The sequence below is a fragment of the Desmodus rotundus genome, chromosome 3 (assembly GCF_022682495.2).
Source record: "Desmodus rotundus isolate HL8 chromosome 3, HLdesRot8A.1, whole genome shotgun sequence".
NCBI lineage: Eukaryota > Metazoa > Chordata > Mammalia > Chiroptera > Phyllostomidae > Desmodus > Desmodus rotundus.
Window position 1 is genome coordinate 22377052 of NC_071389.1, and position 16572 is coordinate 22393623.

The 16572-nt window shown below is 33.9% G+C and overlaps 2 protein-coding genes across 15 annotated transcripts in view; one reads left to right on the top strand and one right to left on the bottom strand.

Moving 5' to 3' along the window:
* Window positions 1–16572, bottom strand: part of SFPQ (splicing factor proline and glutamine rich) — a 296926-nt gene that overhangs the window by 167830 nt on the left and 112524 nt on the right. The gene's annotated exons all lie outside the window — the stretch shown is intronic.
* Window positions 1–16572, top strand: part of ZMYM4 (zinc finger MYM-type containing 4) — a 128378-nt gene that overhangs the window by 98911 nt on the left and 12895 nt on the right. For all 12 annotated transcript variants that reach the window (XM_071220875.1, XM_045190820.3, XM_071220874.1 and 9 more), the window contains 7 exons: window positions 28–199; window positions 4296–4349; window positions 4732–4911; window positions 5295–5389; window positions 8905–9076; window positions 9454–9549; window positions 10105–10256. In XM_071220875.1, coding sequence (XP_071076976.1) covers window positions 28–199; window positions 4296–4349; window positions 4732–4911; window positions 5295–5389; window positions 8905–9076; window positions 9454–9549; window positions 10105–10256 — 921 coding nt within the window. The remainder of the gene's footprint in view (window positions 1–27; window positions 200–4295; window positions 4350–4731; window positions 4912–5294; window positions 5390–8904; window positions 9077–9453; window positions 9550–10104; window positions 10257–16572) is intronic.

Consider the following 16572-nt stretch of genomic DNA (forward strand, 5'->3'; position numbering starts at 1 on the left):
CCCTTCAGTCCATCCTTGATCTTTCAGATGCCTGTCCCTATGCTTATTCCATCCTCAATGGATAATGAAGATAAAACCACTGAGAGTATTGAAGACATTAAGGAAAAGCTTCCTTCACATCCATTTGAAGCTGATCTCCTTGAGATGGCAGAAATGATTGCAGAAGATGAAGAGAAGGAGAAGACTCTATCCCAGGGAGGTTGGTATAATTTTAAAGTAAAGAAAGAAAAAACGCCCCTACACATTTTCAGGTAACTCAAGTAATTTAAGTATTGGGCAGTCAAGGTGTCTCTAAATGCTTTATTGTGCTTAAATACCAAGTCTGTGGTTTTGTTAAACTTGTTATATCTCTGAAGGCTCTTGTCTTTTTAATGAAGGAAACTTAGTACTGATATGTGATACAGTTTTTAGTGTTAATGATTCCAGATAAACCTATAAATTGAAGTTTCATAATCATTTTCTGATTTTATTCCTGTAGTCAAAGACATAATCCCCATATAAGAATTCCTGTTATGTAATAACTAGCATGTTGGTAGAAGGATGGAAAACTATTTGGCTCAAAGTAACCTATAGGTAAATCCCATTCTATGAGTGTAGAATAATGATAGCAATAGTTAACATTTATGTGCTTACCATATTCTAGGCTTTGTTTCAAATACACTGTATACATCGCTGAATTTAATCATCACAACAACCCTATTGGGGGTTACTGTTTACTTCAGATTCCTCACTTGGTAAAAGGATGTTTTACTTCCCAGGTTATGCAATCAGGAAGTAAATAAACCAGAAGTAGAATCCAGGTGTGTCTGACTTCAAAGCAAATGATACATGATATTAACCAAAACTCAGTAATGTAGATTCCTGAAAGGTATCTAGCTTTAATTAGCAGCTCCTTGATTTTTAGATATAAGCAGAGATATCATAATAAAGAGAGAAAATGGTTTAATATAGTTGAAATATATCAGTGACTTTTCATGAAGATTTTTCATATATCATTGATGAGCCAAGAAAATATTCTTTCCTGGCATTTTTTTTCTTTTTTTCAGTCACAATTTTTACAAAGATAACCACTGAGATTTGATTTTGCATAATAAATGCTAGGTGGAGAGGATTTTTTTTTTTAACACTGTAGCATTTGAAAACCTAATGTCAATTTTTCTGTTATGTTGCCTAAGTTTTTAAATCATACATATTCTGAGTGATGGGTGAAAAGTTTATTTGTTATTCCAGTGTTTCTGGCCTCAGTTTGATCTTTATTATATAGTCTCATAATTCTGGCCCATTTACATGTGAATTTTAATGTTTTAAAATATTGTCCCTATGCTTGATCTTCTAACATTCTGATACTATATGTAGTGTAGAAGTTCAAGTAATTCCTGACAGTAAACCTTTTTGTAAATTGGCTTCTATGTTCACATTTATAGTTAACATTTATCAAGTACTTCCTCAGTACAAATACTGTGACGTTGCCTTAGCAAACAATTGAATCAGACAGAAAAACTTTCAAAACTAAGCTTCAGTATAATTGTAATCACTATAGTGTAAAATCAAATAGTTTAAACATAAAGGAGGCAACTTCCGGCCAAGATGGAGGTGTAGGTAGATATACTGTGCCTCCTCACACAACCAAAAGAAGGACAATAACAAATTTAAAAATAAAAACAACCAGAGCTTCCAGAAAATTGAACTGTATGGAAGTCTGACAACCAAGGAGTTAAAGAAGAAACATTCATCCATACTGGTAGGAGAGACGAAGATGGACAGCCGGGGCTGAGAGGACATGTGGCAAGGCGGTGGCTGGCAGACCAGGTGGTCCCACATCTGCATGTGGATAAAATGGGAACAACTGGGGAACAAGATAGACTACGAAACCCAGGGCTCTAGCTCGGGGAAATAAAGCCTCAAAATCTCTGACTGAAAAAACCTGTGGGGGTTGAGGTAGCAGGAGGAACTCCCAACCTCACATTAGAATTTGTTGAAGAGACTCACAGGGCCCTAGAACATATACAAACCCACCCACATGGGAATCAGCACCAGAAGGACCCAATTTGCTAGTGGGTAGCAAGGGAAGTGACAAAGCTGGCCGAGAGCCCAGCAAGCAGTATTGTTCCCTCTTGGACCCCTCCCCCACACACACTGTGCAGGTCACAATGCAGTGAACTGGGTTACCCCACCCAGTAAGGTAGGTAATTCACCTACCTTAGGTGAATACCTAAGGCTCTGCCCCTCACAACACAATAGCTGCACAGAGAAAAAAATATGGCCCAAATGAAAGAACAGATCAAAGCTCTAGAAAAAATACAACTAAGCAATGAAGAAATAGCCAAGTTTATCAGATGCAAAGTCCAAAACACTGGTAATCAGGATGGTCACAGAAGTGGCTGAGTGTGGTTGCAAAATAGAGGAAAAAGTGAAGGCTATGAAAAGTAAAATAAAGGAAAGTGTACAGGGAACCAACAGTGAATGGAAGGAAACCAAGACTCAAATCAATGATTTGGACCAGAAGGAAAAAATAAACATTCAACCAGAACAGAATGAAGAATTCAAAAAAATGAGGAAAGACTTAGGAACCTCCTAGACAACTTTAAACATTCCAACCTCCAAATCATAGGAGTGCCAGAAGGAGAAGAGGAAGACCAAGAAATTGAAAACTTACTTGAAAAAATAATAAAGGAGAACTTCCTCAATCTGCCAAAGGAACTAGACTTCCAGGAGGGCCAGGAAGCTCAGAGGGTCCCTAAGAAATTGGACCCAGGGAGGGACACACCAAGGCACATCATAATTATATTACACAGGATTAAAGATAAGAGATAAGGAGAGAATCTTAAAAGAAGCAAGAGAAAAGGAAACAGTTACCTACAAAGGAGTGCCCATAAGACTATTGGCTGATTTCTCAAAAGAGTCCTTACAGGCAAGAAGGGAAAGAAGTATTCCAAGTCATGAAAGGCAAGGCTCTACATCCAAGTTTGCTCTATCCAGCAAAGCTTTCATCTAGAATGGAAGGGCAGATAAAGTGCTTCCCAGATAAGGTCAAGTTCAAGGAGTTCATCATCACCAAGCCCTTAGTATATGAAATGTTAAAGGGACTTACCTAAGAAAAAGGAGAAGATCAAAAATATGAACAGTAAAATGACAAACTACCAACAACCACACCTAAAACAAAACAAAAACAAACTAAGCGGACAACTAGAACAGGAACAGAATCACAGCAAATGGAGATCACATGGAGGGTTATCAGCGGGGAGGGACGGGATTGGGGTAGAAGGTCCAGGAAATAAGTAGCATAAATGGTAGGAACAAAATAGACAGGGGGAGGTGAAGAATAGTATAGAAAATGGAGAAGCCAAAGAGCTTATATGTATGACCCGTGGACATGAAATAAGTGCGGTGAACGTGGGTGGGAGGGGGGTTGCGTGGTGGAGTGGAATAAAGAGGGTGAAAATGGGACAACTAATAGCATAATCAATAAAATATAAAGAAGAGAAAAATGAATTTCAACTGAAGGGATATGGCTAACTTATCTTTGATTCCAGGGAAAGAAACAGTTTTCCTGGGTTTTTAAATAATGGTTTTTAATACTTTGAATCCTTAAGCTTCTTACTTTTAAAGCAGTGTATAATTGGTAGAACTGTATTCTGTTTAGTCCTATGTGTAGGTTGCTCATGTAACTTATGTTCTAAGTCTGTTGGCTTTCCAATGCAGTGCTAAAGCATATTATATTTTAGAGGGCAGAAAGCAATTTAAAACAGATTTGCCAACCTGTGAATAAATTTGAGTGTTTGTGTGTGTATGCATCATGGGGAAAAAATGAATTTCAGGTAGCACATGAGTGCAAAATCCAAAAAAAAGGCGCCTCTTGCCATGACTTCTTTCATACTACTACTTAGAAGTGTAACCGCTGTTATAAGTCGTAATTTGTTTAGTTGCATTTACTACTAATGCCTACTATTATTAATGAAACTTTTTTTTTTTTAAATACTGATTTCATGGTGGGGAGGGAAAAGAGAGAGAAATACTGATTTGTTGTTCCACTCATTCATGCATTTATTTTTTGGTTGCTTCTTATATGTGCCCTGACCAGGAGTTGAACCCACAACCTTTGTTTATTGCAAAGATGCTCTAACCAATTGAGCTACCCAGCCAGGGCTATTAATGAAACATTCTTTCTGCATATGAATGCTGTTTACTTAGAATTCCCTCATGTGACTCATATATATAGTGTATTTTATTTGATATGCAATTTGCTTTGTGTGTACTTACAAATTGTTTTACTGTGTGCTTTTCTTTTTCTTTAGGATCCCAAACTTCTGAACAGGAACTCTTTCTAGACACCAAGATATTTGAAAAAGGTTCGTAATTGAAAATATATTTTGGACTTAGAAATATGCAGTGTCCCCTGTTAGTAATACAAACCCATAAAGTATTAGCATCCTTGGATTAAATATTTACAGTTGTGGCTATTTGTAGGGGCACCAGATGTCTATGATTTGTGTGCTAATTTGTATTGAGAACAATAAAAGCTACCTCAAATACTAATTTTACGGATTGAGATAACACTTTAAAGTGTATACCAAGAATATGAATCTAGTTCTGTGAGACCGGTAACCAAGTTACTTCATTCTTAAATGGTCCAGCAACCATATCTGTTTTTGGTGTTTAGGTGTTTCAGGAAAGTTTCTGGCTATGTTAAGAGTCTATTTATTTTGAGGCTATATTTTCTAACTATTTCAGACCAAGGAAGTACATACAGTGGGGATCTTGAATCTGAGGCAGTATCTACTCCACATAGCTGGGAGGAAGAATTGAATCATTATGCCTTAAAGTCAAATGCTGTGCAAGAGGCTGATTCAGAATTGAAACAGTTCTCAAAGGGGGAAACTGAACAGGATCTGGAAGCAGATTTTCCATCAGGTTTGTGCAGTGTCCACTGAAAGTTCTTTATTTTAGAAGATTGGTGTAACTCTCAGTTGCCATTATGAAGCAGTTATAATGTGTACACAAATGGTCACTGCCCTTTGAGCATGTTAATTTGTACCATGTTATTCTTATAAGTAGTTAGTTCATTGTTGTCTTGTTAAAGCTTTCCCACAGTAACTGTAAAGGAGTTTTTCTTGATTGTTAATGAACTCTTAATAGCAACAGCCTTTATTTCTCTTAAGTATATAAGTAAAATTATGTTATCACAAATAAAGTCCTGAATAAAGTGTCTGTTACCTGATATTTTCTTCCTCAGTCTTAGTCTTTAAGTCAGTGAGTTATTTATCTCACATTATGCTTTCTGCTGATTATTACAGAATCCTTTGACCCACTGAATAAAGGACAGGGAGTCCAGGCACGTTCCCGAACAAGAAGACGACACAGAGATGGCTTCCCTCAGCCCAGACGAAGAGTAAGCAGTAGCTTAATTTTTCTTTTCTTTTTGTTCCTTCATTCTGTAAGTGTTGATTAGTTCCTGCAGTTTACAAAACTCTGTATCAGCCAGATCAGGGACTTCCATACATTGTTTTACAACCTCATGTTTTTATTTTTGTATGTGTGTGCTTTTGTTTTTGTTTCTTAAAGTCAAGAACAATATCTTGGGGAGCATTTCAGATCTGGGTTCCTTGTAACTAATGTCAGTTTGTGATCAACTAAAACTCTTATAAAAATTAAAAAATAAAAAGAACCATATCTTATATTTTACATTTCTTTCAGCAGGGACTTTTTTATTTTATTTCTATAATTGAGGGTTTATGTTTTGTTTACTTTAAAAAGCTTTTTATAATGAGGCTCACTATTATATATAATATAGTATAATAGTGAAGTCCACATGGACTGTTTTTTTATATCAACCGGGCTTTCCCATACCAAAAATAATGAAAATAATCGCCTTATTTCTTTTTAGCTCTATTTTTATAATTATATTTAAAATTTTATATATTTTAAGTCTACAATTCGATGGCTTGGAATGTATTCAGTGTGGACTACCATCACAATCATAATACTTGAACTGCCACAGAAGCTTTCCTTGTGACCTTTTGTAATTAATCTTCATCTCCAACTCCTGATAACCACCAGTCTGCTCTGCAGATCTAGGCAAAATCGTATTTCTTTGCCTTTTCTAAACATTCATTTAAATGGAATCATATAATTTGTAGTCTTCTGTATCTGGCTTCTCTCACTTAGCATAATGTTTTAGAGATTCATCCATGTGTTGCACGTATCAGCAGTTCACTCCTTTTTATTTCTGAGCAGTATTTCATTGTATGGTCAGGCTACAGTTTGTTTAACTGTTTAACAGTATATAGAAATTTGGATTTTTTCCCATTTGTGGCTGTTTTATAAAGCTGCTATGAATAGTCTATTATAAATCTGTGCTAATATGTTTTCTTTGGAGGAAAAATATCTAAGAGTGGGATTGCTAGGTCTTATGGTATGTGTATTTTTAACTTTGAAAGAAGCTACCAAACTGTTTTCTAAAGTGGGTGTAACGTTTTGAATTCCCACCAGTGGTGTATGAGTTCCATTTGCTCCATGACCTTGTCAACACTTGGTATTGTTGACTTTTAATTTTAGCCATTCTAGTGAGTGTGTAGTGGTGTGTCGTGGGTTTAATTTGTATTTTCCTAATGACTAATGATGTTGGGCATTTTTTCATATGCTTATTTGCTATTCCTTCATCTTCTTTGTTTGGTCCATTCAAAACTATTGAACATTTTTAAAAATTGGGTTGTTATCATCTTACTGAGTTGATAAGTGTCCTCTATTATGAATATAATTCTTTTATCAAATATGAAATTTGCTTCTATTCTGTGATTTCCTTTTTTCTTTGGTGAAGAACAAAACTTTTTTTAATTTTGAGAAAGTTCACTTTATCAATTTTTATTCTTTTACTGTTCATGCTTCTTAGTATCTATCTAAAAACCTTTGATTATGAACATTTGGTAATTAAGATATTCTCTTATGTTTTCTTGTTTTATAGTTTTAGCTTTTATGTTTGTCTATAATCCATTTGCGGATAATTTTTAATGTATGAGTTGAGGCAAGCATCAATGTTTATTTTTTTATATGTGGATATCCAGTTCCAGTACTGCTCTTCCAAAAGACTAGCCTTTCCCTATTGAATTACATTGGCACCTTTGTTAAAAGTCAATCAACTATATACTCATATGTGTCAGTCTATTTCTGAAACTCTCTGTTTTGTTCCATTGATTTATATGTCTGTTTTTATATCAGTACTAATTGTTTCGATTATTGTAGGTTTACAGTGAGTCTTGAAATCAGGAGTATTAAGTCCTCTAACTTTGTTCTTTATCAAAATTGTCACTTGCATTTCCATATAAATTTTAGAAACAACTTGTCAATTTCTACAAAAAGGCCTGCTGGGGCTGTCCTGAATGTACAGCTCAGTTTGCACTGAGCTGTACATTCAAATTATAAATTGAATATTTGAAATTTTAGAAATTAAATCTTATTTTAAAAAGAAAAATTGATAAGCTATCAATTGACATTTTAGTAATTTTGAGACATCCAATCCATGAAAATGATATCTTCTTCAATTTCTCTCAACAGTCTTTTATATGTTTCTTTGTACAAGTCTTATACTTGTTATATTTATCTAATAAGCATTTAAAAATTTTTTGATCCTCTTGTGAATAGTGCTATTTGAAAATTTTATTTACTAGTATTCTTCATTGGTATAAAGAAATGGAGATAGTTCTTATATACTGACTTTATGCACTGTGGTTTTGCACAACTCAAATTCTTAGGATTTTCTCCTTAGACAAGCATATTATCTATGAATAAAGTTTTTCTTTATAAATCTAATATATTTTCTTTCTTTTGCTTGATTTATTGCGCTAGTTAGGATTTTCAATACAATGTGGAATATTAGTGGTGAGACCAGACCTTCATGCTGGTTCCCAGTCTTATCTCAAGTGTTTAGTCTTTCATCATTGAGTATGATGTTACCTGTAGGTCTCTCATAGATATTCTCTATCAGATTGAGGAAGTTCTCTTCTCTTGCTAATTTGCATAGAGTTTTTAATCATGATGTGTTGAATTTTATCAGGTAGATCTCTTACTAGGTATTAGTAATTTGTATTTTCACTGCTTTTTAAAATCTAACTAGATATTCATCAATTTTTTACCTTCTGAAAGAACCAGATTTTAGTTTTATTGCTTTTTCTGTTTTTTTTTTTTTATTGATTTTGCTCTTACTTTTATTATGTTCTTCATTCCCTTACTTTGAGTTTCAAAGTGGTCTTCTTTTTCTAGTTTCTTCAGATAGAAGCTTAAATTACTGCTTTTAGACCTTTTTCATTTCTCATGTCATTTTAATACTATAACTGCCCCTGTAAGCACTGCTTTAGCACTGTCACAAAAATATTGATGTTTTGTTTAAATTGTCACTTAAGTTCAAAATGTTTTTAATTGCATATATGGCTTCTTTGACCCATGTGGTATATATAATTGTGTTGTTTAATTTCTAGTTTTTTAGTATTTTTTTTACATTATTCTATTATTGGTTTGTAGTTTACTTCTGTTGCAATTAGAGAATTTATTGAAGCTTGTTCTATAGCCCAGAATATGTTCTGTTCATGTGTTCCATTAAATAGGCCTGAATCGTAATAACTGTTATGCATACCTCATTGGGTGAATCCAGATATTAGATCATAGTAAATACTCAAATACTAGTAATTATCACGTAAGATCTCTTACATTTCAGCTTTCTTTTTTTCTTCTCTTGTATGGATTGGATTAAATAATCTCTAAAGGTCTTTTAAGATCTAAGAACTCTAAATCTTTCAGATCTAATACTGACTTCCCTAATCTGTAAATTTATGCCCTTTCTAGCTTTGAGAACCCTGATTCTTAAAGATCCAAAACTAAACTTTATATTCTGTATTTTTGGAATTCTAACAGGGACGAAAGAAGTCTATAGTGGCTGTGGAGCCCAGGAGTCTTATTCAAGGAGCCTTTCAGGGGTGCTCAGTGTCTGGAATGACACTGAAATACATGTATGGGGTGAATGCCTGGAAGAACTGGGTTCAGTGGAAAAATGCCAAGGAAGAGCAGGGGGATCTGAAATGTGGCGGTAAATACACAGCATGAATTTGTGTTTTGACTTACGGGATAAGGGGAATACAAATATATAAGGTTATGAATCTACTTAAAAAGGATAAATACTAAGTAAAAAATCTTATAAAACTTTGATTTTTGCTTTACCTGATTTTTTGCAATTTTTAAAAATTTTTATGTATTGATTTTTAAAGAGCGAGGATGAGGGAAAAGAGAGAAACATCTATTTGTTGTTCCACTTACCAATGTGTTTGGTTGCTTCTTTTATGTGCCCTGATTGGGGATCAAACCTGAAACCTTGGTGTATCAAGCTGATGCTCTAACCAACTGATCTTCCCAGCCAGGGCAATTGTTTGCCATTTTTACTTAAACTTCTCATTTTTTCCCCATCAGGAACTGAACATGCCTCATCTAGTCCATCTTCTGACCCCTTAGGAAGTGCTCAAGACCATGCACTGTCCCAAGAATCCTCAGAGCAAGGCTGTAGAGGTAAAACTCATTTTTTTCCTTGTGTCCACTTGTAATATCATTGTCAATTTCAAATTATAAATTGAATATTTGAAATTTTAGAAATTAAATCTTATTTTAAAAAGAAAAATTGATAAGCTATCAATTTTAAAGCTTTGTTATAAATTAAAGTTGTATCTTATCATGAACTTATGCTAATATAAGGGATTTTTTTTTTATACAAGTGGCTCAAATTCTTTATTTACCTGTTTAACTCTTTTTTCAAGGTCTAGCATTAGTTCCCATCCACCAGAATCTAACCTGACCCTTCTCTGTTTATTAGATGTCCGCCATTTACTTTCATAGGATCCTGTTTTAATAAACCTCTTGTCATAACACCTGTTACACCATAGGTACTGCATTGTCTATTTCTTTAACTAAAAAATCCTTGAGATGAGGATCTGTCTTTAATCCTTTTATTACCAGTGTATTCCACAGTGTCTGGGGCACAGTAGTCAGTGTTTATTCAGTGAATAAAGTAGAGAGTACACCATGCCTTCGAAGTTAATATTTCAGCTGTTTTCTACCTTTCCACAGTCCGCTCTATCAAGCTGAAGGAAGATATTCTGTCCTGCACTTTTGCTGAGTTGAGTTTGGGCTTATGCCAATTTATCCAAGAGGTGCGGAGACCAAATGGTGAAAAATATGATCCAGACAGTATCTTGTACTTGTGCCTTGGAATTCAGCAGGTATCAAATTCAATAATAGTTATAAAATATTGCACTTTTAGTAATTCTGATTGAACTTGTAAATTAAAAGGAAGATTATCGTGTCTATTGGTTGTTTGGTACTCTTTGGGGTTTTTTTCAATTAAAAAAATATTTTTCAACTACAGTTTATATTTAATATTATTTTGTATTCGTTTCAGATATACAGCATGGTGGTTAGATAATCATATACTTTACAACGTATCCTCCCAGATAATTTTTTATGCTCTCTTATTAATGAACCATTTACCTTGATTTTAAAATCTTGATCATACAGCCTTTTGTAAACTGAGAGTGTTAGCAGAATAACACAAATTGATAACAGCATTTTAATGTTAAATGGACAAAAAGACAAATAGCAATTCACAAAAGAAGTAACACAGGAGACTGTGTGTGTGTGTATATATATATGTCTGTATTTATATAAATCATGCAGTATCATTTCAATTTTTTAAATGCTAATTAAAATAATAGCTATACCATTATTTGTCTATCACATTAGCAATAATGAAAAATTATAACTCTCATTGTTGATACAACTTCTCTTACCTACATAGCTGTTGGTAATTAGTACCTTCTTTCTATAAAGCAGTTTTGAGCATATTGTTCAGGACTATATTTGAATGTTCATACTCTTTTTGCCAGTAACTCACTTTTGGCAGTCTGTCAAATAACACTCTTGACATTGTTGCACAAAATTAGAAATAACTTCAGTGTCCACCAAAGTGTAATAGTTAAGTAAATTATATTATATTTACAAAATTGTATGTTATGTAGCCAATAAAAATTTTTTACAAAGTAATTTCTAGTAATGTAAAAATATTGATATTAAAGTATTAAAAGGAACAAGATTACACGGTATATATTTTGTGTATCACTATGTGTTAACATAGTAGTGTTTTTAAAACTAGTCCAATAAAGACAAGAAAATGAAATGCATCAAAAATGTTTATAATGGTTATCTTTTGGAGGTGGTAGAACTCTGGATGTTGTTGATTTTTTCTTTATTTGCCAAATTTTTCTCCACTTGTATGGGGTGGGAGTGTTATTTTATTTAAACGTTAATTCTTAAAGTTTTGTTTTTTAATTACATAAGTAATGTGTGCTCATTGTAACTGTTAAAACAGTTAAGTGAAGACATATAAAGAAATTTTCTCTCCCTTTATTCCCAGTCCCCATGGATATCAGGGTTGCAACATAAGTGTCCTTCTCTACCTTCTGTGCTGTACATTTATATGTGTGTATACATATTTGTTAATAGTTTGTTTTGCTTAGATTTTAGCAAAATGGGACCCTTAACACATATTTTGTGCAGTTTACTTTTCTCAATCTGTGTATCTCTCCAGGTGAATATAAATCAAACCTTTTTCTTTAACAAGGAAAGCAGCATAATATTACAGAGTATGAATATACCAGTTATTCAGCCTTCCCTCTTTGGTATATTCAGGTTGTTGTCTTCCCCCTTTCTGTTACAAACAATGCTTCAGCAAATATTTTGTTTGTGTATCTAATAAATTGGTGCTTTTATTTATAGGTTAAAGCATAGATGTATTTTTCCAGTTTTAAGATATTTTCAGATTACTTTTCAGACTGGTGTATTGTGAAAGCGCCATATATGCAAAGTGGCCCCCAAATGCAGAAGGAACTGAGAGGTCAAAGAATGAGGCAGACATGTCCTGCTTGTCCACTGAATGAGTTTAATAGGGAGCTTACACACAGAAATGCAGTCAGTCTGAGGTGGCAGCAAGACAAAATGGATCCCTGCACCTTCCACCCCCACCCCTCACCAGACCATGTGCTTATATCTCCTAAAACCATGAGAATGTTTGGGTGATCAAAGGGATTCAGGTGCATCAGGTGCCAGAAGGCTGTGGTGCTGGAGTGAGTAAAGAGATAGCTAGCATTCAGGGCAACTCGCCCAAGATGGAACTAATGGAACCTGTGATCAGTCAGAGCTTTGTGTACATATCCTACTGCTCACCCTAGGGAAAGGGAAGAAGTCAAGAGTTCAGATTCATCCAGATACCAAGATGGTGGATTAGCTTTAAGACAGTGTTAGCTCTGTCTGCACAAATAGGCATAGTAATTTACACTTTTACTAGCAGTGGGTCTGAGTGCCCGTTTCTTTCTTTTTTATTGATTTATTTTTAGACAGAAGGGAAAGGAGGGAGAAGGAGAGGGAGAGAAACATCAATGTGCAGTTTCCTTTTCTGCACCCCCAACTGGGGACCTGGCCTGCAACCCAGGCATGTGCCCTGACTGGGAATCGAACCAGCGACCCTTCGGTTTGCAGGCCAGCACTCAATCCACTCAGCTCCTGTTTCTTGAATCCTCTTTGCCCACTCCTCTTTTTAATATTTTATTATTCTGAGTTTAAAAAAATGACTCCAATTTGTATTTTTCCAACTTTTGTAAAGTAGAATGTCTTTTTATGTTGTTGGTCATTTGAATTCTTTCTATCTGTAGAATCTCTTTTATATTAGGGATATCAACTTTAATATAAGTATTTGAAATAAATTTTTATAGTATTTTTTCTTTATGTTGTTTTGCCATGTGAGATTTTCTTCTTCCATAGTCCAATTTCTCTTTATGGTTTCTGGGTTTTCCTTGTTGCTTAGGATGGCCTTTCTACTTAAATATTTAAATTTAAATTCTCATAAATTTCTGTCTAAAATATTTGGTTTTTGTTCAGATTGACATGTTTAGTACATCTAAATTTTATTTTTGTACATGTTATAAATATATTTAGATGAATAATATTCTGATGGGTAAGCTAGTTATGCTTGCAGCATTTATTTTCCCACAGAAGTGAAATGGCATCTTTGTTATTGTATTTTGATAGTTTCTGCATCTGCAAATGATATTTTCAAAATTGCAATGTGAGCCTTGGCTGGTGTGGCTCAGTGGATATAGAGCACCGGCCTGCGAACTCAAAGATCGCAGGTTTGATTCCCAGTCAGGGCATGTGTCTGGGTTGCAGTCTGGGTTGGCAGTTGGGGGTATGCAAAAGGCAACTGATATCCATGGTTTTCTGCCTCTCTTTCTCCCTCCCTTCCCTTCTCTCTAAAAATAAATACATAAAATCTTTCTTTAAAAAAAAACTACTAAAAAAAAATTACCATGAGAAGACTTTTATACACTCCTTAACAAATTTTACTGAGGACGGAGTGTATGCCATCCATACATTTTGATAAGGTAGAAATTCTGAAGATCTTTGGCATACTTCGTGTACTCTTGGATTTTATATTTTGGATCTAATGACCATTTTGTAATTTTACCAATACATATGTCGAGAAGTAACCTGTTTGGGGACAGTTAATAATATTCTAATAATTTGCACGTAATGTGAACATATGTGGTCATTGCCATAATTTCAGTCAAAAACATTTGATTACTTTACACTTCAGATACACTTCCGTTATATATAAAATACTCTAATTTATGAGACAAATTATAAACCTATGAAAGGTTTTTCTAGTAAATTTATGCTGTTATTTTTTGATAATAAATGACTTCATATAACACTATTAAAAAGAGGCCAAAAGTTAATATATTTTCAGAAGATTGTTATAGGAATAACTATTATGAACCTTTTATTTATTTTGACAAGAAATAAACATACTTAACTATAAGGAATTTTAAAAGGTTACTTATGTTGACATCCCAAATATGCTTCTTTCTTATTTTGATTATAAAAATAATTATGCTAATTATAAAGAATTTTGACAATACAAATTCAAAGGAAAAATAAACAGCTATAATATACCACTGGGACCACCACTGTTGACATTAGCTGGGAAGGGGATCATTGGCAAAAGAAACAAATAGGTGAGTAACAGAAGAAAATCAACAGATTGCTAATACACAAAATGTACCAGGAACACCTGTCATTTACTCTGTATGCTATGTATTAATATAAGCCCAGTTCATATATTAAGTCACTTAATTTTTAATGAGGCCCTGTGAAGTTTAAGAACTGTTATCATCACTATTTTTTGCTGAAGAACTTGAGGCACAGAGAGTTAAATAACTTGCCTGAAGTCTCAAAGTTAGTAAATGATGGGGCCAAGCTATGAAACCAGACAGGTCAGCTTTAGGGTCTGTGCTTACAAACACTATGTTGGACTGCTTCCCTAATATAAAAAGGTTCTCAACTGTAATTGGGGAAAATTTTCATCTATTAAATGGATTAAAAACTTGAAAAATTGAGAAATTTGATAATACTAAGTATTAGTGAAAATATGTGCACTGTTCGAGGACCTTTTCAGAAGGCAAGTTAACAGTGGCTATTAAATCTTTAAATGAATATATTCTTCAGTCTAGCAAACCCATTGATCATTATCTCTCCCCAGAGGCATATACATACATATACTAATATTTTCATTGTAATATTTTTAACAGCAAAAACAAAAAAAAGAAACACCCTAGGTGTTCATCAAAAGAATGATGTTTCAATCAGTAATATATCTATACTACTGAATACCATACAACAGTGAAAAAAAGGAATGAATTGCTGCTCTAGATATTGACGTGGAAAATTCTTGCAGGCATACATTTTAAAAAGTAAAAGCAAAACTCTTAAGTGTAGTGCAATGTTTATATTATGGAAAAATACATATGACAAAATGTACAATTCAGTAGTATTTAAGTACATTCATGGCGTGTAACCATCACCACTGTCCATCCCTAGAACTTTATCACGCTATATGGAAACCCCCTACCAGTTAAGCAGTTACTCCTCATTACCCTTTCCATCCTGTCTCTGACAATTATAAATCTGCTTTCTGTCTTTATGGTTTTACCTATTCTGGTATTTTACATAAGTAGAATTTTATAGGATTATACGGTATATAGCATTTTGTGTCTGGTTTCTTTCACCTCGTGTTTTCAAGGTGTATCAGTATCATAGCAAGAATCAGCACTTTGTTCCTTTTTACGGCCAAATAGTATTCCATTGTTAGGAATATCACATTTTACTTATTCGTTCATCTGCTGATGGACGTTTGAGTTGTTTCCACCTTTTGGCTGTTATGAATAGTGAGTACTACTATGATCATTCGTGTGCAAGTTTTTCTTTAAACATTTGTTTTCAGTTCTTTGGGGAATATACCTAGGAGTTGCAGGGTCATATGGTAACTCTATGATTAGCTTGTTGAGAAACCACCAAACTCTCTTTCACAATGGCTGCACCAGTTTATGTTCCCAACAGCAATGTATGAGGGCTCCATTATCTGTACTTCCTTGCCAACATTAATTTTGGTTTTTGTTTTTAAATTGCCATCTGGTGAATATGAGGTGGCATTTTATGGTGGTTTTGATTTGCAGTTCCCTAATGACTAATAACATCAAGCATCTTTTCATGTACATGTTGGTGGCCATTTGTATACATTTGGAGAAATGTCTAGGTCCTTTGCCATTTTTTAAATTGGGTTGTCTTTTTTGTTGAATTGTAGGATTTGTTTATGTATTTTATATATTAAACTCTTATCAGATATGCAATTTGCAAATGTTTTCTCCCACTCTCTGGATTTTCTTTTCACTCTCTTGATAGTGTACTTTGATACATAAACATTTTTAATTTCAATGAAGTTCAGTTTATTTGTCTGTTGTTACTTGTGCTTTTGGTGTTATAAGAATCCATTACCAAATTCCAGTTCATGAAGATTTACCCCTGTGTTTTCTGGTTATGTGGTTTTAGCCTTTATGTTTCTTGTCTTTGATCCATTTTTAATTCATTTTTATATCATGTGTGACTTAGGGATAGGTGGCTATCCCTATGGGTCTTTGATCCATTTTTAATTCATTTTTATATCATGCGTGAATTAGGGATATGTGGATATCCAGTTCTCCGACCACCATTTGTTGAAGAGAATTCTTCCTCCATTGAATGGTCATGACATCTTTGTCGAAAATCATTTGGCTAAATATGTGTGTGTTTATTTTGGACTCTCAGTTAGTACACACTGTTTTGATTACAGGAACTTTGTTAGTAAACTTTGAAATCAGGAAGTGTGATTCCTCAAGATTCTTTTGACTATTTGAGGTTCCTTGTAATTCCATATGAATTTTAGAATTAGCTTTTCCATTTCTGCAAAAGAAAGAAAGGGCCATTGGAATTTTGATAAGGTTGCATTGAATTTGTAGATTGTTTTGGAGAATATTACCACTTAAACAATATCGCCTTCAGATCCACAAATACAAGATGTTTTCTTAGCTCTTCTTTCATTTCCTTCAGTATTTCTTTTGTAGTTTGAAGTGTGTAAGTCATGTACTTCCTTGGATAAATTTACTCTTAAAA